Here is a 26,349-nt window from a genome sequence, read left to right as displayed (position 1 = left end):
TAACCTTTGTCGGAAGAAATAAGGGTCTGTGCAAAATTTCAGCTCAATCAACTGACGGACGGATAGACATGGATATTGGTAAATCTTAGATTTTTAATACGATGTAGAATGTATACACTTGGTAGGGTCGGAAAGAGATTTTCCGATATGTGGATTTACTCCCATTGTACGGTGGTGGGCATAAAAATCATTCTTACGTGTTGTTATGGGTCATTGTATAAAACACAATATCGAATTTTTATTTTGCATGCATAATACTTTTTACAGCAACAGACCTATGCTAAAGTAAATAAAATTTACAGATAACTATAAGTATGTATAAATAAATAAATAACATATGTACATAAAGACATAAAAATATTGCATCCAAACTTAAGCTACGAATTTTACAGTGAAGTCTTTTGCTGTCGGTGGTTTTAAGATGTGGCAAGATTTGAAGAAATGGTAACAACAATTGTCACCCTATCTAAGGACTTTCTACTAAGGCTAATGTTATGTTTTTCTTCATCATTGTTCTTATGAATTTTTCATAATTCCGACTTTCTTCCTCTTCTTGAATTAGAATGCCTGTAAAAGGTAGAATAAATTCATATAAAGCGTGTTTAAAGTGAAAAGTATGTTGGGGGAATTTAATATTACCTGCAAAACTTGCCGAAATAAAGCACACAATACTGCCCACAATGAAAGCCCTAAAAGCCACCGAAGTAATGAGACCCCGACGATTTGGAGCCATGGCTCCCAAGGATCCAATTAAAATACCCAAAGAACTGGGATTAGCAAAACCGCATATGGCAAATGTTGCAATGCCAACACTGCGAGCCTGTTATGCAGAAGAAAAGAAATGCAAAAGTTTGTTTTCAATACTTATTATAAAGTTAAATTTTTTCCGAATTACTTACACGTATGGCATTGGTTTTGATCAATTCTCCCAAACGCTCATAAGCCACAAATTCATTGATAATTGTTTTGGTGGCTACCACTTTGGCAATGTCATCGCAATCCTCCCAGGGTACACCCATGGCCCAGGCCAATGGTATGAAAAGCTTTGAGAAAAGCCATTCAAAATCAATGTAATCCCAACCTACCATACCACCAAACCAACTAACTACCGCATTTAGAAAGGCAATGAATGCTACAAAGGCAATAATATTCGCACTTATGCCCAAGACAATAGGAATGGCACTGTTAGCACCATTAGAAGCCGCATCGAGTATTGAAGAATCCTCCCTAAAAAAAAGAAAACAAAAATAAAACATGTGAATCAAATGGAACTGAAATTCTTTTTGAGAAATTGCGAAGATACTTCTTTTATATAAATGAGTGTTGTTTGGTTCAAGTTTTAGCTCAAGGATAAACTATTCTTTAAAGCCGCACCTCACAAATGTCCCCAGCGTATGTTGGGGGAAAAAGTGTTCCAATGTGTCCGCTAGTATTCAAAATCAAGCATTCAGCGTCAAAGGATGTCATGGCAATCTCTTGTTTATAGAATGCAATTGAATGTACTTTTAAGAAGTTATAAGCATTTTTAAGTTTTATCCAACAGTTTCGCCATTGAAGGAGTTAAAGCATTTTAAGTTTTCCAACAATACATTTAAACTCCCTCTATGGCTATTTTCTGGGATAGGCTTTCGTTCTTCCCTTAAAAACAAATTGAGATTATAGCATAAACAAAATGACAAAATTGAACCCTATTGGCACAACTGCCCATCAATGATAGCAAATCGCAACACGCCTAGGGTTTCTTAAATAAATTCCGTTATAATTTGTATACCCTCCACCATAGAATAGGAGTGTACTGAATTTATCATTCCGTTTGTAATACATCCGACTAAGATCCCATAGAATACGAGTGTATATATTCTTCATTCTTTTGACATTTTAAGTCGATCTAGCCATATCAGTCCGTCCATCCGTCTTCGAAGGAGAAAAGCTAGGCGACTGAAATTTTGCATGCAAATGCAAATCTACGCATGAATATTCCATTGAGGAACAGGGCACAAACTTCTCACATATCAATGAATGCTGTCCGATTTAGGTTTAAGCTAGGTGATAAGGGACCTCCTTTTTATATCTGAGTCCGAACGGCATGTCACAGTCCGACACCTATTTGGGGAGAAGTTTTTAGATGACAAAGTACCTCACAAATGTCGCCAGCATTAGGAGGCGATAACTACCGCTGACAATTTTCATATCCACCACCATAAGTTGAGGGGTATACTTATCTAGTCTATCCATTTGAAAATATTGACCTGAGTATATATATATTCTTGAACGAGTTGACATTCTGAGTTGATCTAGCCATGTCCGTCCGTCTGCCGAAATCACGATAGCGTTCAAACGAATGAAGATATTCGCTTGAAATTTTGCACAGATGCAAATGCAAATTTTGCCCATGAACAGTCTACTAAGGAAATGGAGCAAACTTCTCACATATCAATGAGTGCAGTCCGATTCAAGTTTAAGCTCAATGATATGGGGCCTCCTTTTTAAAGCCGAGTCCGAACAGCGTGCCGCAGTGCGACACTTCTTTAGAGAGAAGTTTTACATGACAGAGTACCTCATAAATGAATTTTTTTTCTGATGGTTTCGCCAGGATTCAAACACAGGTGTTCAGAGTCATTGGCGGACATGCTAACCTCTGCGCTTCGGTGGCCTCCACAGATTTTTGCACAGATACTCCTTATAAATGTAGGTCGTTGGGACTGCAAATGCACCATATCGGTTCAGATTTAGCTATAGCCCCCAGTTTTATCTTCTTGAGTCCATAGGGACCTTAATATTCATCCGATTTGGCTGAAAACTTGGGTTCTGACTTCCAATATCAGTGCCAGTAACCTCTGCGCTACGGTGGCCTCCACAGATTTTTGCACAGATACTCCTTATAAATGGAGGTCGTTGGGACTGCAAATGCACCATATCAGTTCAGATTTAGATATAGCCCCCAGTTTTATCTTCTTGAGTCCCTAGAGACCTCAATATTCATCCGATTTGGCTGAAAACGTGGTTTCTGACTTCCAATATCAGTGCTGAGTATGATTCGAATTTAAACTGATACAGCCCCCATACAAGCCACAATTTTCAATTAATTTGGCTGAAATTTGGCAAAACAACTTCTGCTATGACTCCAAACGTCCATGCCAAGTATGTTACGAAACGGTATGTATACTGATATAGCCCCCATATAAACCGATTCCCGGATTTCAATTCTTGAGCTTCTAGAAATCTAAATTTTCATCCATTTCAGCTGAAATTTAAAACAAAAACTTTTGCTATGCCTCCCAGCGTTCGTGCCAAGTATGAACCGAATCGGTCAATATACTGATATAGGCCCCTTAAGTACCGATTCCCCGATATAATTGTTTGATACCATAGCAGCCGTAACCAATTCCCGTTTTGATTGTTGTAAAATAATTCAGTGAGTTGTGAGTGAGGTGGGTACCCAATATTCGGCCCGGCCGAACTTAGCAAATGTTTACTTGTGTCTGACTTTCTCGCCAGCATTTTAACCCGGGCTTTCAGCGTCATAGGCGGGCAAGCTAACCTCTGCGCTACGGTGGCCTTGAAATTTTTGCATAAAAAACTTTCTACTAATGTAGGTCAAAATCACGATAGAGTTCGAACGAATAAAGATATCCGATTAAAATTTTGCACAGATACTCCTTATCTATGTAGGTCATTAGGGATTGCAAATGGGCTATATCGGTTCAGACTTGCATATCGTCTGGATGGTACAAAATTCGCATAAAGCACTCTTATGGACTAATCTCTTTATTAGGCTTCTTGACGCATTTTGGATCAGATTTTGCTGAGATTTTGAACAATGAGTTCTGCTAGACCCCTTTACATCTGTGCTGAGTATGGTTCAGATAACACCATATTTCGATATAGCTACATTCTTTGGGCTCTAGACGGTGCATTTTCATCGAATTTTGACGGTTATATCTCCATGGTGGTGGGTATCAAAAGTTCTGCCTGGCTGAACTTAGCTTACTTTTAGTTGTATAGTTTCAGCCAATAAACACACACCATGCTAAGAACTTGACAAATGCGTTCCATGGTGGAGAGTATATACGATCCAGCCCCGCCGAACTTAACAAACACGCTTTTACTTGTCGTATTCACTAGTTTAGTTAAAGTGCGTGTCCTGAAGCCAAAACCATTCAGTTTTTTAGAGCTCTTCCTATATCCGAGGTCTGTTTACAGGGTTAAACCATTTCTTTTAAGCTTTCTCAGAAAAAATAACAAAATCGCCATACTTACGATTCTTCCAGTTGTATGTTGTCAGACGACGTTTTACTTTCTTCCGTTTCGGGCATATATAATTTCGATATAGCCAATGTAGCTGGTGCGGCCATCACACTGGATGTTATCAAATGTGCGGCATTTGCACCAAAACTTAAATAGGCCGCCAATACCGTACCAGAGACTGTGGCAAATCCTGACACCATAATCGAATGTATTTCACTGGCTGTTAAAATCTTTATATAGGGTCTGATTAGCATAGGACTCTCGGACATGCCCAAAAAGATATTGGCCGCTGCTGTTACACTTTCACACACTGTAGTACCCAGCATTTGTTGTAAAATCCAGCCAAGTCTAATCACCACCCATTGCATGGCACCCAAGTAGTATAAAATCGATATGAAGAAACTGAAGAAATATATCACAGACAAAATGGCAAATGCAAAGACGCCCTGATCCAAGATAGTGTCGCCATAGACAAAACGACTGCCCTCATCGGCAAAACCCAGAAAGGTGGCCGTCTTGTTGCCAACACACTCGAATATGCTACGTCCCACACTCCAACGTATGCAAATGATACCCAACAAAAATTGACTTGTGACGCCAGTGACCACAATGCGCCATTTAATGGCCGCACGTTTGGTGGAAAATAGAAAACCACATACAATGAAGAAGCATGGTGCCACCAGTCCTTTCAGTTTCTCCGGATAGTCCCTAGTTTCGAAGTATAGGAATATGGCTACGGCCAATAATAGGATTCCCAATAATATCATCTCTATTGTTCTGAAAAGAAAAAGTAGTTCGTTAGTCGGAAACGATTAAAATTTTTTCATTTGCTATGAAATTACCGTTGACGACTAAAAATCATCCACCATCTGTCAAAAGGCACCATATAGTTTCGATGTAGATATCGTCCTAGTTTAGGTTTGAATATGAAATAATAAATTAAACCAAAGTAGACGAATCCTAGAAAGAGTACCAGAAATCCATAGCCATTGCAAAATCTCATAGTGCAATGGATGTCATTTGGCGGATGATAAATTGTATCGCAGTAGTGCTTGTTATCTGCAAATAAAAGAAAAAAGAACAAAAAATGAGAATTGGGAGATTTTTCCATATATATTTTAAAAGGCACCATTTCTCCTTCTAGATACTCATTTTTAACGCGATTAGGCAGAGCGTGTAATACGACCACACCAAATTTTAAACAGATTTGGCTGGAATTTGAAACAAGATTTACTTCATGCCTCCCAACACCCACAACAAATTCCAGCCAGATATGCGATAAATAGATATAGCCTCCCCACCACCGGTTCACAGCCAATTACAGCAAAGCTGTATACCTTTTCAGGTCCATATTGGGCCACATAATCCTGTAGCGGTTCGTGACCATCTATGATTTGTTGTCCTTCGGGCCTTAAGGTTTGTACTATGTTCGCTTTTTGTGAAACTTTTTCGTAATTATTTTTTTTATTGTAGATGATAGATTTTCAAGCAAAAAATCTTGCTTGCTTGCATTCCCCCATAACTTATAAACAATTTTAATACAGGTATTATGTTATCACAGAATGTTTTGTGTTGTTTCAAAAATGTAATCGCAAAAAACATGTGTTTTCAACTGTGAAAAACGAATATGGTCCCAGCCATTATCTCGAAGAATTAGTTTACATGTTGCTAGAGGCATACTTCCAGATTCCACAAATAAATAAAGAAGAAAGTTGTGCAAGATTGTCAGCTCTACAATGCAAATTTGCCTATGAATATTCCATAATGGAACAGGGGCAAACTTCTCACATATGAAAGACTGCTGTCAAGTTTTTAGCTCAATGATAAGGGGCCTCCTTTTTATAGCCGAGTCCGGCATGCCGCTGTGCGACACTTCTTTGGGGAGAAGCTTTAACCAGGGCTATGTAGTAGGAGTCAAGAACATTTTCCTCCGACTTCGGACAAAGTATTTAAAAATGTTTTAACAAAAAGAAAAAAATAAATTCAAACAATTTTTTTAGAAAAAAAATGTCATTTTTGGAATGGATTGTTTTTAATTCAAGCTCGAAGTTTTTTTTATTTAAATTAGTTTTGTTTTTCATTTAGATATATCATATCAGGAAAATGAATTCGGCCGGGCCGAACTTTGGATACCCACCACCTCGGGTATATATGGAAACCCCCTTTCGTCATAATCTGGTGAAAATTGAATAACTTATGCATCCAAATTCTGCACGGACATTATGTGGTCTAATAAATATAAGTCACTGTTCAATTTTTAGTACAAAAGATTGGTATTTTTGGCAGCTATATCCATATATAAACCGATCTGAACCATAAAGGACACGGATGTTGAAAAGCCCAACATAGTCACTGCGTCAAATTTTAACGAAATCGTTTAATAAATGGGGGGCCAAGACTTTAAATCCAGAGATCCTTCTATATAGCACCTATAACAAAATATGGACCGATCTAGACCAAATTAAACAAGGATATAATAATCATCCTATTTTATTATAACTCCATTATTATATCCGTAGTTACATCTTAACAGGAGTTGGTCTCGAACATATTTTATTCAGGTTCCGAGAACTCACAAGTAACATTTTCAGCAAATAAATCTGATTTTTATGGAATTAAGACTCTAAATTGGAAGATTGGTCTATATGACAGCTATATCTATATAGTCTAAACTGAACTTTAGACCCCTTATCGGCAGATCGTTCTATATGGCTGCTATATCTAAATATAGTCCGATCTGAACCATATTTGGGTCCTATGTTGGGAGGCCTGAAACTACTCACCGTTTCAAGTTTTAGCGAAATCGGTTAAAAATAAAGCTTTTATAGGCACCAGATCCTTTATCTGCAGATCGGTCTAATGATAGCTATATCTAAATACAGTCCGATCTGAACCATATTTGGGTCCGGTGTTGGAGGCCTGTTTCAAATTTCAGCGAAATCGGGTAAAAAAGGTTTTATGGGCTGCAGACCCTTTATCGGGATATCGGTCTGTATGACAGCTATATCCAAATATAGTCCAGATGTCGGGAGGCTTAAAATAACTCACTGTTTCAAATTTCAGCGAAATTGGGTAATAAATAAAGCTTTTATGGGCTGCAGACCCTTTATCGGGAGATCGTTCGATATGACAGCTATATCCAAATCGAGTCCGATCTAAACCATATTTAGGTCAGATATCGGGTATTTAGGTCGGAAGGTAAATAACTCACTGTTTCAAATTTCAATGAAATCGGGTAATAAATAAAGCTTTTATGGGCTTCAGACCCTTTATTGGCAGATCGGTCTATATGGCAGCTATATCTAAATATGGTCCGATTTGGTCCATTCAACTTTACCAGCGTCCCTAGCTTTACTCCTTCAAAAGTAGGCGTGCTTTCAAAAGACAGGCAGACGGATGGAAATGACGAAATCGACTTGGAATGACAACACAGTCAAGAGTATATATACTTTGATGGGTCTTAAACCAATATTTCGATGAGTTGCAAACAGAATAACGAACTTTTTTATACCCTCTCCCATCCCATAGAGGAGGGTATAAAAAGAACATCAACCAAATGGCCACCACGATCACGTTTAATAATTTCCATAAATTATCCATAACTAAATATCAAAGTGGCTGCTTTATGTTCTCGATAGCCTCAAAAATTCTGTCTTTGAGATCGTGATCTCATCGCTGGGCTATTGGCGTGCACCTTATATTTCACGTGGCAACAAGGAAAGAATTCGCAATGTATTAAATCACAAGATCTTGGTGGCTTCTTCCAGAGATAACACGACGCGGAAACTTTTCCAGTAAAAGAACAATGATTGGAACAAGTTTTTTGCTTGGCGCGTATCAACGTCAATACCAGATCAATACCATCTCACTCCATCTCACATCCGACCATAAAAAATTATTAAACATCGCTTAATAGCGCACCGTAGTGAATTGATTGCTCTTTTGATCCGAACTCATTTTCGAAAAATTTAAGGTCCAATGATCCCACCGGACTATAAATCGCACAAAACAGTCACACGTTGACAATGGTTAGACTTTTCAACAATAACTCTTGGGGTTTCCGGGCCCCAGAAGCGACAATTATCCCGTATTGCAGCTATAGCTAGACAAGATGTTTATCGATGAATCAAAACCCCACCGGACTATAAATCGCACAAAACAGTCACACGTTGACAATGGTTAGATTTTTCATCAATAACTCTTGGGGTTTCCGGGCCCCAGAAGCGACAATTATGCCGTATTGCAGCTATAGCTAGACAAGATGTTTATCGATGAATCAAAAATGCCTTAGTTTTGCGAACTGTGACTGCAAGTTTTTCACAATTTTTGTAGTGAATTTTTATAATTTCAATACGTGTATCGTGTATCGTTCAATTCTTAACAATGACGTAGTTTCTACTTGTCAAATTCAAAGAATGAAAGCTTCAAAAATTACATTTACCGAAATACCGATTGGTTTAAAATAACTCCTCTGGTTGGAAAACCTACTAAACCTACTAAAACCTACCATCTGTGTAGATGACAAATCCCAAGGTTGCCGTAATACGTCTTTTAGTAAGTAAGGCCTTGAGGTGCCCTTTCGCCTTTTTGACGAATTTTCTGCAACTCTTTCTTATACAACTTTTCCTTATTTGGACATTACATACTTTTTCAGCTCCTGCAAGCCCAATTCATTGCGGATTTGCAGTATCCCCAGTGTCGCTTTTATTACTTGTGTAACTCATATTCCCTCAATGGTTAGGAAATAATCCTTCAAATTAAATTCTTAAAATACTTACATTCTCTTAAATAGTAATGGGTTGCAAATCCGAAATATACTCCCACGAGTACATGGACCGACCATATCAGACATCTCTTTATTATAAGTACTAATTTACTCGGTTGCTTAGCATCTGTAGTATCTTCTATTTGGAAACCAGTCTTATGAGTTTCGATTCCATATTCAATTCCCTGTGGAGAAAGAGAAATAAAAAAAATTTAAGAAAAATAATTTTGTATAAATTAAATTACTTATTACCTCATCTGGGGAAAATCCGTTGTTTACTTCGCCCTCCTTCAATTTGTCCATATTCTGAAAATAAAAATATATAAATATTTTTATAAAAATTATATATGAATTCTTATTTTGACTGAAAATATTTGCGTATAACATTTTAAATTGGAATATATTACAATACTTTGTCTTTACATGCAAATATGCGAAAATCTGTTAAAATGATACAAACTTTTCCGAGTTAAGGCGCTAATGAAATATAAATTGGCTCACTCATTTCTCACATACTTTATGACGCCGAGGTCCATTTTGGGTCGAACAGAACTTATCTCTGCAAAGTGTTTCCACGGTATCTTGCGGTTTTTTGTCGATGTAGGGAGGATGTAGGGAGGACTATGAATACTTTTCTAATGAGATTCTTGGTTATTCATTCGAACTTTCTACAAATTAGATGTCTATATTTCTTCTATAATACCTTGAAGCATGGAGAACCGATTTAAGTCATTATTTTCCTGTTCCTTAGGGGAATGTTCATGGGCAAAATTTGGATTATTTATTATCAATGTTTGAGTTCCCCTCGAAATTCACATTAAGACCTTTCATCACATTATTTTTGAGAGATCCTTTGCCCAGGCTCCAACATAAAAACCAATTAGTTTGGAGTTTGAGGTTCGGAAGCGTAGTGTAATAATTCTTAGTCATCTGTCAGATCGAGCGAAATGGAGATGATCATAAATATATTTTGGCTGCTTGAGATAAGTAATTTTTTGCAGTAGCATAGTGCACTTCGCTTTTAGCAGGTTTTCGAAACTAATGTCGAATATTTTGTAGGAGAATTGAGAAATTCTGTCTCTCCTTTTCTTATTAAATATGTAGCGAGCAATGTTATTGTAGATTACTTTCAGTTTGTTGAAGTCTCTCGAATCACAATTTGAGAAAATTTCACATCCATGGAGTAGAGTGGATATGAGGTAAGATTTCCCTAAAAGCATACGAACTTGAAATGGTGTAGAAGTCCGCACAGACCACAAACTTCGCAGCATTCCTTGAACTTTACCAACAGCTTTGTTAATATGATTGGTCAAGTCAGTTTCGAGTTGAATATTACACCAAGGTTACAGGATGATTCAACAGTTTCTAATACTGAGTTATTCAGAGTAGCTCGAACTGGAGTAATTTGAGTAGCTCATCGTTTTGATAATTTCATTAGCTTAGTCTTTGTCGGATTAAGACAGAGACTATTTTTAACCGCCCATTTCTGGATTTCATTCAGCATACATTTGCACATTACAATGCATCGAAATATTCCGGTAGATCATTTATGTATACACAAAAAAGCAAGGGACCAAGGATAGAGCCCTGTGGAACACCTCTTGATATATCAACTGCTGCAGATGTTATATCATCAACATTGACGGATTGACGGCATCCGGTTAAGTATGATGAAATTAGCTTACAAGCAGATTGATGAAAAAGAAACGTTTTTCGAGTCTCGAGATAAGAATATTATGGTTCACTGTGTCAAAGGCTTTACTGTGGTCTAGTAGAACCAGAAATGATACCATATTATTATCCATATTTTGCCCCAATTCTTCCATGACGACAATTAGAATAGTGGAACAGTTTCTTTTTGATCGAAATCCAGATTGTCTATCAGTTAAAAGCTCTTTCAAATTCAGGAAGGTATCAATTTGAGTATTCATAATACGCTCCAAAGTTTTAAAGAAAAACGGCAGAATAGCAATCGGACGAAAGTCTGAACTCTGTTTTGGTATTGGTATAATTTTTGCTTTCTAGTCTGTTGGGAACGTTGACCTTTTAAGGATGGAAGTATCTTCAGGAGTACAATTTTGGCAAATCTAGGATTTATGCCAACAAATCCCATTGCGTCAGACTTTATAATTGCAAAACTTTGTAGAACTACTTCGGGACTAACACATCAAACCGAGAACGTGTCTTCAATCCGTGCTGTAGAAATGCAAGAATAAGTGAATGTGACAGACTCCGTAGTATTTATTCTTAGAAAGTTCTCGTTTATCTCATCTACATCCAAGATGGAAAGACAATCAGTAATGGTATAGGATTTCGAGCCAATAGCAATGTTTCTTATTTCTTTCTATTTTTGCATACTATCCATCGCATTTTCAATTCTCCTTTTGTAATATTGCTTTTTGGACTTGTTAATTTTTTTTACCACATCTTTCCTAGCGTATTAGAAAGTGTTATACAGTGTATGCAGTCTGATCAAGTGTTTGACTTCAGGAGTAAACCCTGGCTGTTGTTTTCTGTTCATATTTATAAATGACTTTGACAGGTACACAAGTGTCGTAAATTGAATAAAGGTTATGATTTAGGAAGGAAACTTGTTCGTCGACACCTTTCATATAGAAAATTTATTTATTTCTTTTATCAAAAATTTTCAAACTTAACACAACTGTCAGATGTATTGCATGTATGCCATATTTCTGCGATATTAAATCACGGCACGGTGGTCGTTTTGGCATTGTAATATATCACACCCCTTTTTTGTTCTGTCGTCATGGCATGATGTAGCGTTAACGATTGCATTCGCCTCAATGCATTTGTTTTCGGCAGATGGCATAAAAAGAGTGAAATGTGATATTTGCAGGCTTTAATATCTGCCAATGCATAGCCTGGGAGGTCGAATTTTGATTAATAAATTGAATTGAAATCTAATCTCCAAGTATTTTCAGTTAAGTACGTGCTATTTCTTGAGAACTCCTTACTTGGACTATAAGCGTGTATTTATCAAATTGTCCACTTATCAAAAATACAAAATACGCTTATTGACAACGGCTGATTGTTATTATCTTAAGTCTGTTAATCATTTGATCGCTTAACACAGAAATAGGTAATAATTGAAAAAAAAGAATAAAAACGTTACGTTCGGCCGTGCCGAACTAAGGATACCCACTACCAAGGATATAATAATCATACTATTTTATTAAAACTCCACTTAATAGGGGCTGGTCTCGATCATATTTTATTCAGGTCCCGAGAATTCATATACAAGTAACTTTTTCCGACAATAAATCTGCTTTTTATGGGACTAAGACCCTAAATGGGAAGATCGGTCGGATCTAGGGACTATTTTAATGAAATCGGGTAATAAATAAAGCTTTTATGAGCTTCAGATCCTTAATAGGCATATCGATCTATATGACAGCTATATCTGAATTCAGTCCGATCTTTACCATGTTTGGGTCAGATGTTGGGGGGTCTAAAACTACTCACTGTAACGGGCTTCAGACCCTTTATCAGCAGATCGGTCTATATGACAGCTATATCTAAATATAGTCCGATCTGAACCATATTTGGATCGGATATTGGAAAGCCTAAAACTACTCACTGTTTCAAAGTTCAGCAAAATTGGATAAAAAATAAAGCTTTAAAGGGCTTCAGACTCTTTACCGGGAGATCGGATCCAAATATAGTCCGATCTGAACATTTATTTCGGGGGGCCCAACAGGATTTCATTTTGGGAGCCCACCTTATTGTAGCTCCAAATCGAAAAAATTGAAAAAACCTGTGGCTACGTTGGTGATAGGAGCTATACCTAAAATTGTACCGATTTTGAAGAAATTTCGAACACAGATTGAAATCAAACTACCTATGTAAAATTTTGTAAAGATCGGAAATAAAATGTGGATACTGCAGCCATAATAGGGCATATCGGATGAATGATATATATGGGTGCTATAGCTAAATTAAAACCGATTTCTTCCAAAACCAATAGCGTTCGTTCTTGGGCCAAACAAGTAACATACTCGAAATTTGATGGTAATCGGACAACAAATGCGACCTGTACCTTGATAACAAGAATACATGGATAGGCAAACAGGCAGATATTGCTAAATGGAGTCAGAAGGTAATTCTAAGCCTGACAATGGGCCCAGCTCGTCTTCTTTTTCACGTTGCAAACAATTGGTCAAAGTTTAAAACCTTTTCACAATTGTGATGTCTGGTATAAATGCATTTTCAGAGGCAGATAGACAAACAGATAGACATGCATAAAGCGAATAAGGAAATGATTCTGAGACTATCGCTCTAATTAGCAATAAGAATATCTCTTCTCGTTTTGGCAATACCGAGTTTTTGGTTGAAAATTTTAGTTATAACTAACTTCTAAGTGTAAACAGGGCGAATTATGTAAATGGGAGCCATATGTAAGTGATATGTAAAAATATTGGTGATGATTGGGTAACAAATGCGATCTCCAGCTTAATGACAAGAAAACGATAGACAGAATGAATATGCGGACATGGCTATACCGAATCAGCAGGAATTTCTGAATCGAACTACATTTTATCACAACTACAGTAGAGGTACAGGGTATAGTTAGTGTTTTTGTAATAGGTTAGGTTAGGTTTAATTGGCCGTCTGCTATTAGACTCACTTAGACGTCTTCGTCCATTGTGATACCACAGGAACAGAAGAAGGGAGATGCCTTCTAGTTGCTACCATGGAACTATCCAGATCGCTTTAGAAAGCGAATGTTCGCATGCGCTAAATAAGACAGGTCCTAAAAGAAATGAAAACCTAAAGTGGAACTCCTTCTGACTGCCAGTGCGTGACACACGCTCAGTTTCTTCTTTGATGTCCTAACAGCTTCTGCAAAAGTCGTTACTGGCCAACGTCAGTCTGTCAGCATGTTTTCCGATTAGACAGTGACCTGTCATGGTCGAGACGACTGTTCTTATCAGTGAAAGCAATATGATAGACCTCTTTAAGTCTAGAATAGGCCACATAGTTTTGGAACGCTCACAGCCCCCTCTTTGTGACTATCTATCATTCGTTGTCCTTCGGGCCTGTTCCTGAAAACTTAGCTCACATGTCGCTAGAGGCATACCCACAGATTCCAGTTTCCCTGGAATGTGTAAGGTAGTTCCTAATCTCACAAGCTCATCCGCTTTACAGGAATATGTCTGTGGCCCGGCGCCCATAAAAGGTGAATTTTGCACTGTTCAGCCATCTCGTTGAGAGAATTGCGACAGTCGGCGCTGTTTTTGTGCTCAGAAATACGTTCTCTAGGGATTTAATGGATGACATTATATCTTAGCCATTGCACCACTTCCTTAATTGCAAGGATCTCCGCTTGATTCACACTACAGTGATCGGATAACCTTTTCGATATGACCAGTTCTAGATCTTTAGAGTACACCTCAAAGCCCACCTGGTCGTTTAGTTTGAAACCATCCGTATAGAAGTTTATGTAACTTCTGTTACCAGGGATATCGGAGTTCCAATCGGTTCTATCAAAAAAAGTGGTACAGTACTTTTTATCAAAAAGTGGCTCAGGTAGGGTGTAATCCACACTGCCTGGGATATTGGGCATTGTATCAAGGATAACACAGTGTCCGTAGCAGCCACATGACCACGTCCTCAGTGCGGCTGTGATGTAAAAACAAGCCATCCTTTGGATCCGGTTAAGAATTGAGCAGTAGGTGGACTTTTGAAGCGCCGTCCACCAGACCACAACACCATATAACACTATAGGTCTGACAACTGCCGTATATACCCAATACATAATACGCGATCTAAACCCCCAACTTTTGCCAATGGCCCTTTTGCAGGTGTTTAGGGCAAAAGTTGCCTTTCTTGCCCATTCCAAAATGTTGGATTTGAAGTTAAATTTTCTGTCCAGCAAAACACCTAGAGATTTTGCGCTTTCTGCAAGTGGGGCACTCTCTCCTCCCAAGGAGACTGGTGCCACTGTGGGTAGATTGTATCTTCTGCTGGATCTTTACTCTAAGATATTTTTCTATCAATTTCTCTGGAGTCTTCGGCATAAAGGATGAAAGTCTACAAGGACGAAAATCTTTCGCCTTCTTGTGGTACAGTTTCCTTGGTTTTGGAATGAAAATGACCTTTGTATTTGTCCATCCCACTAATATATACGACATACTGATACAGGCAGAGTATATCTTCCAAGCCAAGAAAACTGCTTGCAATTCAATTGGTGATATATCATCACATCCGATTTTAAGGAGTCAAAACTTATTATCGCCCACAGAATTTTTGGCTTAGACAGAAGTTCCTCAAAACCCCCGAAGTGACAACCTTTTCTGGTGCCACATTGTCGGTTGCAGAATTTCCCGGCAAATGTGTATCAACGTGTAGTTCCAGTGTTCCCTCACTAGACATTGTTCATACATTCTCTGACTTCTTAATGCATCCTACCGTAATAGGTTTCGAGGATAGGATCCTCCTTAGCCTAGAGGCTTTAGATGTATACTTCATGGAGCTGCAGAATTCCTCCCAGGATATGTTCTGAGCCTTTTTTAACTCGTCCATATATTGTCTTAGCTCAGCCTTATATAGACGTCCCCATAGTGTGGTGCCCTTGTAGCTTTCGCCCTATAGAAGAGTATTCTGCAACCTTTCCTAAGGCAACCTAGTTGTAGGGTTCACCAGGGCGGTCGCTGTTGGCCCTTCAGTTTGGCTCTAGGACATGCAGACATAAGCGAATCATTAAGGGGCTTCGTTCATGCTTTTGATAGTGTAAACAAAATTTCTCTTAAATAAGTTCACCCATCTGCTAGATATGGTAGTTTTGAAACTTATGGAGTAGGGGAGGGTACGCCCCTCTTGAAATTGAAATACCCCAGTTTCACCACAGGACCATTCTACATACTCTGCGAATATTCAAGAAAATAGTTTCAGCCGTTTTTGAGTTCATATGGAACACACCAAAACCAAAAAATGGTGATCGCGTATTTGTAATCTATCCGTCAATATCTTTGATTGAGATATCCTAATGCTTTAAAGTGAATGTTGAAATTCCTAAGATCTTAAAGGTCTTTTCCTAATTTTTTATAAGCGTAATGTATTTTGAAAATCGAAACCCTCATTGTCTTGATGCAGATTGCCTTCAGATTTGCGTGTTTTGTACGTCGTAACACCTAGTGCTTTGATTACTATTTGAACCACAGGATTTTTCCATACATTTTTCAAAATTTTACGGATTTATTTTGTATGTAAGAAAATATTGTTATGCGGGCCCCAAAAATAAAGTTCGATTTATATATTGCTTTGTTTTAAGATTTTCCCCTGCCATTTTGTAATATAGACGGCTAATGAATTTGTTTCCTTTTTAAAACGTCTATAGTTCTAAAAACAGCTTACAACCATTCGATAAAATTGGCAATACGTGATATCATTGAAATTTCAAAAAACCACATTTAGCTACAATGCCTTTTTTCGTATGAATTCTTGCACGTTATTTATTCCTGCACTCACGTTTTTCGTTTTGTTTAAATTCTACTGAACGGTCGCCCGTTTCAAATCGAATGTTACTTGTTTCTGCAATGGCGGTTAGCAGAGAACTGAAGGTAGCGGTCGATTACCTGTTTGTCACTTATTGCTCACTTCAAATAAAGATTTTATTAACGTCAAAAATGCGTGTGTGCGTATGTGTATGGCTTATTGCGATGTTTAAACTGTATAAATGATTTACCTTGTTAAAATTTTGTTTTCTGATTAAGTACCTAATTACTAGTTAAACTTTTTTTAAACACTCAAAGAATAATTTGATGCTAGCTAAGATAGTACGAGCATAAATTAAATAAAGTGAAAATAAAAATGCCAATTATTCACAAAATTTCGCCATGAAAATAAAAATTTAGGGAAAATTGTGTACAATTTCATCGCAATCGAATAAGAAGTGGGTCCTCTAGAGGCTCTAGAGGAAACCATTTGAGTTATTTCAAAAACTTTATTATCAGCTTGAAGTATTGGGTTGCCCAAAAAGTAATTGAGGATTTTTCATATAGTCGGCGTTGACAAATTTTTTCACAGCTTGTGACTCTGTAATTGCATTCTTTCTTCTGTCAGTTATCAGCTGTTACTTTTAGCTTGCTTTAGAAAAAAAGTGTAAAAAAAGTATATTTGATTAAAGTTCATTCTAAGATTTATTAAAAATGTTTATTAAAAAAATCCGCAATTACTTTTTGGGCAACCCAATACAATGAAAACATTAATGAATTGAACTCGACTTCGTTCTTATGGCCACCGCGGGCACGTTTCAATACGTTGGACCCAATTTTCAATGACTCGGCCACACATTTTAGCCGAAATAGTCGCTATTTCCCCTTCAATGTTGGCTCTGAGCTTTTACCACATCGTCGGCTTTTTGGCATAGACCAAAGATTCGACGTAGCCCCAAAGAAAATTGTCCAGAGGCGTCATATTGCAGGATCGAGGCGACCAATTGTGTGGGTCATTTCTTGCTTTCAAACGTACTTTTCAATAAATCGTTTGTAACGACTGACATCGTTGAAAAAGAAGTATGGCCCAATGACGGTGCCGTCATGCAAACCGCACCAAACATTTATTTTTTACGGATGAAGTGTTGATTCATGCTGCACATGTGGATTTTCACCTTATCAAAAACGCATAATTTGCTTATTGAAGAACTCATGAAGCCAAAAATGCGTTTCGTCACTGAAGATAATTTTTCTCTTAAAGAGCGGTCACCGATTCCGAATTTCGGTAGTAAATTTTATGATTTACAGACATTGGTGGTGGAACTCACCACCATGGATTTTGCAAAAAATTTATATAAAATAAATTTAGTTGAAGGGCATAATTTTATTCTATTGCGTTGCCCAAAAAGGAATTGCGGATTTTTTAAAAGAAAGCAAATGCATTTTTAATAAAACTCAGAATGAACTTTAATCAAATATACTTTTTTACACTTTTTTTCTAAAGCAAGCTAAAAGTAACAGCTGATAACTGACAGAAGAAAGAATGCAATTACAGAGTCACAAGCTGTGAAAAAATTTGTCAACGCCGACTATATGAAAAATCCGCAATTACTTTTTGGGCGACCCAATACATACCAAACTTCTGTCAAACCAACAAAAATTAAAAATTCTAGGAACCGAGCAAGGATGAACGATAGACCGCTTTACATGGGAGCTATATCAGGTTATAGACTGATTTGGACCGTATTTGTCAGAGTTGTTGGAAATCATAACAAAACACTAGATGCTCAATTTTAGCAAAATCGGACAAAAATTGCGGTTTGTAAGGGAGCTATATCAGGTTATAGACCGTTTTCGACCGTACTTGGTACAGTTGTTGGAAGTCATAACGGTACACCACGTGCAAAATTTCAGCCAAATTGGACAAAAATTGCGGCTTGTCAGGGCTCAAGAAGTCAAATCGGGAGATCGGTTTATATGGGAGCTATATCAGGTTGTAGACTGATTTGCACCGTACTAGGCAGAGTTGTTGAAAGTCATAACAGAACACTACATACTAAATTTCAGCCAAATCGGACAAAAATTGCGGCATGTAAGGACTCAAGAAGTGAAATCTGGAGATCGGTTTAGATAGGAGCTATATTAGGTTATATACCGATTTGGATCGTACTTAGCGCAGTTGTTGAAATTCGTAACAGAACACTACATGCAAAATTTTAGTCAAATCGGACAAAAATTACGGCTTTCAGGCTTTAAGAAGTCAGATCGGGAGATCGGTTTATATGGTGGCTGTATCTAAATCTGAACCGATGTGGAACATTTGCAGTCCCCAACGACCTACATCGATATTAAGTATCTGTGCAAAATTTTAAGAGGCTAGCTTTACGCGTTCGACCGCTATCGTGATTTCGACGGAACGTCGAGATGATCAAGAATATATTGGGTTCCCCAAAAAGTAATTATGGATTTTTCATATAGTCGGCGTTGACAAATTTTTTCGCAGCTTGTGACTTTGTAATTGCATTCTTTCTTCTGTCAGTTATCAGCTGTTACTTTTAGCTTGCTTTAGAAAAAAAGTGTAAAAAAGTATATTTGATTAAAGTTCATTCTAAGTTTTATTAAAAATGCATTTACTTTCTTTTAAAAAATCCGCAATTACTTTTTGGGCAACCCAATATATACTTTATGGGGTCTTAGACGAATATTTCGAAGTGTTACAAACGGAATGACTAGATTAGTATACCTCCATCCATATGGTGGTGGATACAAAAAGACTTGAAGGTGAGGGAGAGTCTCATGTAGGAAAACTCCAGTCATACCTCAAGGACAGGTCGGCGGTGACGGCCCTCCACCAGGTGGTGCACAAAGTGAGACGTCTCCCCTACTAAAGGAGTACGCGATGGCGGCTTTCGTGAATATTCAAAGGGAGGAGATGGATCGACAGTCACCGCCCTGAACCGCACGGGTTTCGAACTGAGTTTCTCCCTGTGTGAATGTATGCTACGTGACAGGGCTATCAACGCGGACTTCGGAGATAATGTATTCAGTAGGCGGGCGATAAGAGTGAGGCGTTCTCGGGATTTGTTTTCCCAGGAGGGAGGAATGGGAAGCGAATCCTGTGTTTGAAGGAAATGATACCTCTGTCTTTATAGATAGCTTCAAGATGGAGACAGGGAGCGGATTGGACGGACGATTGTATGTTCTTTCGGGCAGAGTTCGGTGCCATAACGATAGCCACAAAGGAAATTCTGAGAAGGGATTTCCAATTCCCGAAATCAGTATACGTGTATAGCGTTCTACGACAGTGGAGTCGAAGTTCTTGGCGGAATGTGTGGAATCCCTGAATAGACTCCAGTTTCACAACATAGTGCTAACATGAACTCGGGGGTCGAACTGAATTTCTCCCTGTGTGACTGTATGCTACGTGACAGGGCTATCAACGCGGACTTCGGAGATAAAGTAGTCAGAAGGCGGGCGATTAGGAGAACTCCTCATGGGTGGGGTGTTCTCGGGATTCGCTTTCCCAGGAGGGAGGAATGGGAAGCGAATCCTGTGTTTGAAGGGAACGATACTCGGTCTTTATAGATAGCTCCAAGATGGAGACAGAGACCGACGATGGACGGACGAATGTATGTTCTTTCGGCAGATCTCTGTACCATAACGATAACCACAAAGGAAATTCTGGGAAGGGATTTCCAGTTTTTGAAATCAGTATATATAAATGGCGGCCCTCAGGACCGTGGGTTCTAGGACAGTGAAGTCGAAGTTCTTGGCGGAATGTGTGGAATCCCTGAATAGACTCCAGGTTCACAACATAGTACTAACATGAACCAGCGCATACGCATGAACACAGGTCAGACTGGCCACCGAGTGAACTCAGTGGCGATAAAAAGCCCCTCCTTATTTAGGCCAAGGCCTTAACGTATGATTTTTCCCCTCGGTATTGATGCCAATGCAATGCCTTGTTGCCAATGCATACCGTCTATATGTACGTCTTGGCATCAAAGGATTCTTCTGCTTTATGCACAACTCGTGTAGGGCAGTTTCCGCTGACCTTGCCTGGGCATTGGCATGCTGTTTGTATTTGTACATTGTGATGCCTACCCAAGATTCGGCCCAGCCGAACTAAGCGTGCTTTTACTTGCTCAGCTTCCAGACTTAAGAGATTTTTTTTTTTGAAAATAGAATTAAAAAAACAATTTATTCTATAGGAAGTATTTTTTTTTGATGAAAGTGTATTTTTTTCTTTTATCTTACCGTTAAAATTAAATAAAATATTTGATTTCTATGTTACTACTATTTTTTGAGTGTATACTACTTATTAAGTAGCTGTTGTTGCAAATATTATATCAAACACTTAAATATATATTTGTACGTGTATTGACTACAATCATTATCTTAATTTACGAAATATTGGAAGCAATACGCAGCAAGCAAAAGTTTCAAGTGAATTTATGACAGATTTTTGTCACGAGAAGCTTCTTAATAAAAAACTTTTTTAATGATTTTTTAAAAAGATGCAATGTAAGCTTCGCACAGCATGTGTTTTCCTAAATGTGTTGATTCACTATAAAAGTAATGATTCCAAAAGTGAAATCTTACAGATGGCTTTCTCAATGCATTGTGTACTACACAGCGCCCTAGGTTGGTGAGAAAGAAGTTCCAATTCATTTTAAAAATGAGTCATTCGTTGCGATTGATTCTCGGCGAATGAATTTAACCATTTCAATGTGTTAACAAATACTTCTTATTGATGCAGGTCAGATGGAATAAACACTTTGGCAATAAGGAACTCAACCAATTATTACTCTCGTCTAAAATGATCTTCAGAAGCGTCTAGGGTTTACAGACCATATCTAATTGGTATGGTATTTTATATATTTGATTCAAGACTATACTCATTTCGTGAATCAGGTCCAAACGAACGAACGAAGTTAGCACCTTTTCTGTACTTGGTAACCCTAATAAAAACTTCGTTCACATCCCAATTTGTTTTAAGATTTCAGATTAAATAGCAACTGAAGTTTCTTACTCTCCCATTGTTTTATCTTATCTCCCCAACTCTGTGTTAGCATCACACATTTAAAATGAGATAATTGCATACATCAACTCAAACGACATGGGAGATTCAGGAAATATTACCTTTTGTGTAGAATAAAAGTGCTTTCAACGAATTTCGCTATTGCTGTAAGCTTTACAAAATACTATATTATTAAACAATGCCATCTAAAGACACTTAAGTGAAACATATTCGCTTGGTTAAGCTACTCAAAATTGAATTTTGACTGAAGGCACTTGAAAATATGTCCAACATAATTGTGTATCTTATCTCTAGGGATCTTAAGGTATTGTGTGTTGGTGATTGAAGAACTTAAAATGAACTTCGAATTGAAATATGATATGCATTATTCGGATAGATTATAAATGCTATTAAAAAAATCACAACAATCGGGTGGTGAATTGGCAACCAACATATCAGTTAACTTATCTTATGGCGTTGGCCATGAAGGCAATGTTTTCTGTAATTTTTGATTAAAAGACTTTTATATGTTGTATATATGGACGGAAAAAAAACCTAAAATTTTTATATGAGTACAATTATTGATAGATTGTAGTGGCAATTTGCAATCAAATTGGTAAAGGTTTCCCAGGTCAAACCAATCGTTACGAGGTTTCTCCAAACATTAACTCTTCCACAAAAATAATACTTTTGGAATATTTTTGCGAAAGAAGAATACCTATTAAGAAAGAATCACATTTTTAGTATTTAAGCAATATTTCTCTTCTTTTAATGTAAGCCACTTCTTTTTTTATCTGTGTATATTGTATAATTGATTATCACTAAAATTGAGACAAATGATGTTTTTAAGCCTAGAAGCGAAGCCTATTAAAACTGGAAGAAATCGGTTCAAAGTCGGATATAGATTTCATATATATGTTCACCCAATTTAGACTAGTACAGCAATAATGTGGCAACTTGTTACTCACGAAATTTCGCAGACGATCTTATTATGGCACTGGTGAATTTTACCGAATTTGGTTCAGATTTAGATATAACTCTCATATATATATATAGATATATATCGCCCGGTTTTTACTTCTAGAGCTTTTGATTCTCACGAAATTTGGTTCATAGCATTCTCTCATGGTTCATAGACTGGTTCCCTGGCTTAGGGAGATATACTCTGCTTGTATCAGAATGTCATATATACCTGTGCGATGGAGGGACACTAAGGTTATTTTCATTCCAAAAGCTGGAAAACCCTACCACGCGAAGGCGAGAGATTTTCGTCCCATTAGTCTGTCATCCTTTATGCTGAAGACTCTTGGGAGTCTGGAAGAAATCGGTTCAAAATTGGATATAGATTTCATATATATGTTCGCCCAATTACTAGACTAGTACTGCAATAATATGGCAATTTGTTACTCTCGAAATTTCGCAGACGATCTTATTATGACACTGGTGAATTTTATCGAAATTGGTTCAGATTTAGGTATAACTCTCATATATGTATATATATATATATATATATATATATATATATATATATATATATCGCCCGGTTTTTACTTCTAGAGCCTTTGATCCTCACAAAATTTGGTTCATAGCATTCTCTCATGGTTCATAGACTGGTTCCCTGGCTTAGGGAGATATACTCTGCTTGTATCAGAATGTCATATATACCTGTGCGATGGAGGGACACTAAGGTCATTTTCATTCCGAAAGCAGGAAAACCCTACCACGCGAAGCCTAGAGATTTTCATCCTATTAATCTGTCATCCTTTGTGTTGAAGACTATTGAGAGGTTTATAGAAACACATCTTAGGGCACAGATCCCTGGAGATAACCTGTCGCGGTGCCAGCATGCATATAGCAAAGGCAAATCTACTGAAACAGCCCTTCACGATCTAGTCGGCTACATAGAGGGTTCTCTCGCTGTCAAGGAATATACAATGGTAATATTGCTTGATATTGAAGGTGCTTTCAATAATGAAAAACCGACGCACAGTGGGCCAAATGGCAAAAAAATTGGAAATAAGTCTACAACTTTTTATCTGTTGATTTTAGCCATACAAAATGTTCTAGACATTTGTAGAGGAGGACATAGGCTTTCAGAAAAGTGCTGTTGTTGGTCCATATCTTTAATACAGGGTGAGCTACAGGGTGTGAAAGTTGACCACTTTTGACTTCTCCAAGCTTCTGGGGGCCATAACTTTTGATCTACTCAACCGATTTACATGATTTAGGACTCTAGAGAAAGAGCTTGACAAGATCTAAAAAACTTATGCATAAAGTACCATGCCATCGTGTACTGTTAAGGAGTTATGAATTGTTTAATTTTAAAATATGAAAATTTGGCCTTGGTTTTTTTCAGTGTTTTTTTAATAACTCCGTCAATTTTAAAGCTATAAACTTCATACTTCACACAAATTATGCCAGCATATGTGTGCATAAAATACAAAAGGAATCACGTGAATATCTTTGGCGGTTTAAAAATGGCATCGTTTTCAATATGAAAAATATTTTTTTTGTCAAAAAATTGCAAAATTTTTCAAAAAAGATACTCCCATTTCCTTTAAGTTTTCGCAAACTTTGGCCGTCAAAGCATTATCATTTCTTTCCATTTTCACAAAGTCGAGGTATTAAGAAAAGTTTTAAGTGCTAATTTGGCTAATTTCGATATCAAACAACACCGTTATCTTAAGACCAAAATGGCCAATTTTTTTACTAAACTTCAAAAGTTTCTCACTGGAAAAAAAGTTCCACGGGGATTTTTTCGCTTTTTTTGAACTTAAATGAAAGCTTAAAATGTTCCCAACATTTTAAGGTATGTCTCGCCATATCCTAGCCATAAATGAGATCGTAGCGATCAAAATACTGAAAAAAGTCAATTTTCAAGTAGTGCTATATTCATTGCTAAAAAACAAGTATTACGTCACATTTTATTGCAAAGATGTTAAATAAACTTTTATTTGGTAACACTTCTTCTACAAAACACAAAAAGAATCATGGAAATATCTCTATTCTATTCCATTTTATGGAACCGGCAATAAAAAAGTCAATTTTTCAAAAAAGTCGAATTTCCCAAATTTTGTTTTTGTTGTCCTAATTGCACATGACACACTATAGCCATATTTACGCAACATACCTTATCGTAAAGGAAATTTTCATACCTTTCCAACGATGTATAAAACATTTCTCAACTCGGATTCTATCTACTCTAAAATTCATTTACACTTCATTAAACTCTATATAAAAATGTCTATTTGTGAAATGGAACCTTATATGGGGCCTACACTAAAACATTGATAGATTTGCCCAGGGTTTACAATACAAATGTGTTAGAATAAAAAAAGGTCTCCTGCCAAAGTTTAAAAAAATTGGAATAAAAATATGTGTTTTAGAGCGAAAACACTTCGCATCGGCGTGCGTTTGTATAGTACCTACATCTATTTTTAATGTAAGCTGATGATTTTTGAATAAAAAGTAACCTAGAAATATACCTGCATATATATATATATATTTGTGTTAAGATTTGATGCAGACAAATGTTACCTGTTTCGCTATGTCGAATTCCCAGGAAATCCACCGTATCAATGAATGTGAAAAAACCTACCCATAAAAAATTCATTGTCATTTTTTTTAACCAAATTCGAGTCCAGGTAAATAATTATAGAAGAGTAAGTAAAAAGAGGCACTTTGGACCCCTTTTTACGATTGCGTCTGATACCTGAAATGGGTCATTAATTGTGAATATATTGCATAAATATTTGAACAAAATCCAAATTTTCTTCATTATATTTTGTAGAGGCGTAAAGGACATTTATAAGTTATGGAAGTCATACTGAAGTATTCCACTCTTTCGAAAATTGTATGGGACATCAAAAATGATTCCAAATCATACACGGAGTCATTTAAGGAACTTGTTTACACTTTGGACCACATATATGGAATAAGGCTAAATAAAGACGCTTTAGACAAACTTGAAAAATTCTACAAATCATTTGAGAGAAGGTTGCCAGAATGTTCATTCGCAAAAATCAAGTTTTTCAAAATGTATGAGAAGTGGCTGAAATCGGATCTACTTATTGAAATTAAACCGCTGATTCCCGGCCGGCCTAGCAAAGCATACGACGAAGTTACGGAGAAAACCAAAAAGAAAAAACAAGAGGAACTATTGGCGGCACATCCGCCAAATTTAATAAAAGATACGTTCAAAACAGCATTGTTAAAAACACAACCAAAAAATGTTGGACGAATTGTCGATGTTTTACCATTAGCATCTCCGAAAAGGGTAAAGAGAATGGTAGAAAGTATTCCAACTCCAAAATCGACTACAGAATTCACGGAGGAAGATGCACTGGCCCTGATTTTGAACCTAGGCCTCTCAAGAAACAAATACTCAACAATGAGGAAGGCTCTTCGTGAAAAAGGATGGGGTTGTTTACCCTCAAAACATAAATTGTACAACACCAGGACGAAAATGGTGCCATCAAATATATACGTGGACGAATTAAAAGCAAGAGTGAAACTTGCTGATCTTGTTGAAAATACAGCTGTTAGAATTATTTCTAATTTTACTGAAGAACAGTTGAACACATGTAATAATTCCGAAGTGGTTTTGATCAGCAAATGGGGTTGTGATGGATCATCTGGATTTTCCGAATATAAGCAACAAACAGAAATAGATACCAACTTCGCATCAATTTTCATGGCATCATTAGTACCATTGAGAATGAGATTGTACAAGGACCAATCTTCATCATCGAAAGAAAATGCATTTCAAGATATATGGATAAATAGAACACCTGGGTCAAAATATTTATGTCGCCCAATTCGGTTTGAGTATACAAAGGAAGACCGGAACACAACACGATCTT

At 37.2% G+C, this 26,349-nt stretch overlaps 1 protein-coding gene across 3 annotated transcripts in view; it reads right to left on the bottom strand.

Annotated features, from left to right (window-relative positions):
- Nucleotides 1-200: 200 nt before the first annotated feature.
- LOC106094313 (solute carrier family 28 member 3) overlaps nt 201-26,349 on the bottom strand; it is a 36,166-nt gene continuing 10,017 nt past the window's right edge. For 2 of the 3 annotated variants that reach the window (XM_059370290.1, XM_059370292.1), the window contains exons 2-8: nt 9,266-9,319; nt 9,027-9,198; nt 5,091-5,307; nt 4,261-5,025; nt 900-1,227; nt 640-820; nt 201-567 (exon numbers count right to left, since the gene is read on the bottom strand). In XM_059370290.1, coding sequence (XP_059226273.1) covers nt 467-567; nt 640-820; nt 900-1,227; nt 4,261-5,025; nt 5,091-5,307; nt 9,027-9,198; nt 9,266-9,316 — 1,815 coding nt within the window. In that variant the 5' untranslated portion in view covers nt 9,317-9,319 and the 3' untranslated portion in view covers nt 201-466. Of the gene's footprint in view, nt 568-639; nt 821-899; nt 1,228-4,260; nt 5,026-5,090; nt 5,308-9,026; nt 9,199-9,265; nt 9,320-16,501; nt 16,577-26,349 lie in introns of those variants that run through there. The other variant, XM_059370291.1, reaches the window with a different exon arrangement.

This window comes from Stomoxys calcitrans, chromosome 5 (genome assembly GCF_963082655.1).
Source record: "Stomoxys calcitrans chromosome 5, idStoCalc2.1, whole genome shotgun sequence".
Classification (NCBI taxonomy): Eukaryota; Metazoa; Arthropoda; class Insecta; order Diptera; family Muscidae; genus Stomoxys; species Stomoxys calcitrans.
Note: the sequence above shows the minus strand (reverse complement) of the source record. Positions and strands in the feature narration are given on the sequence as shown.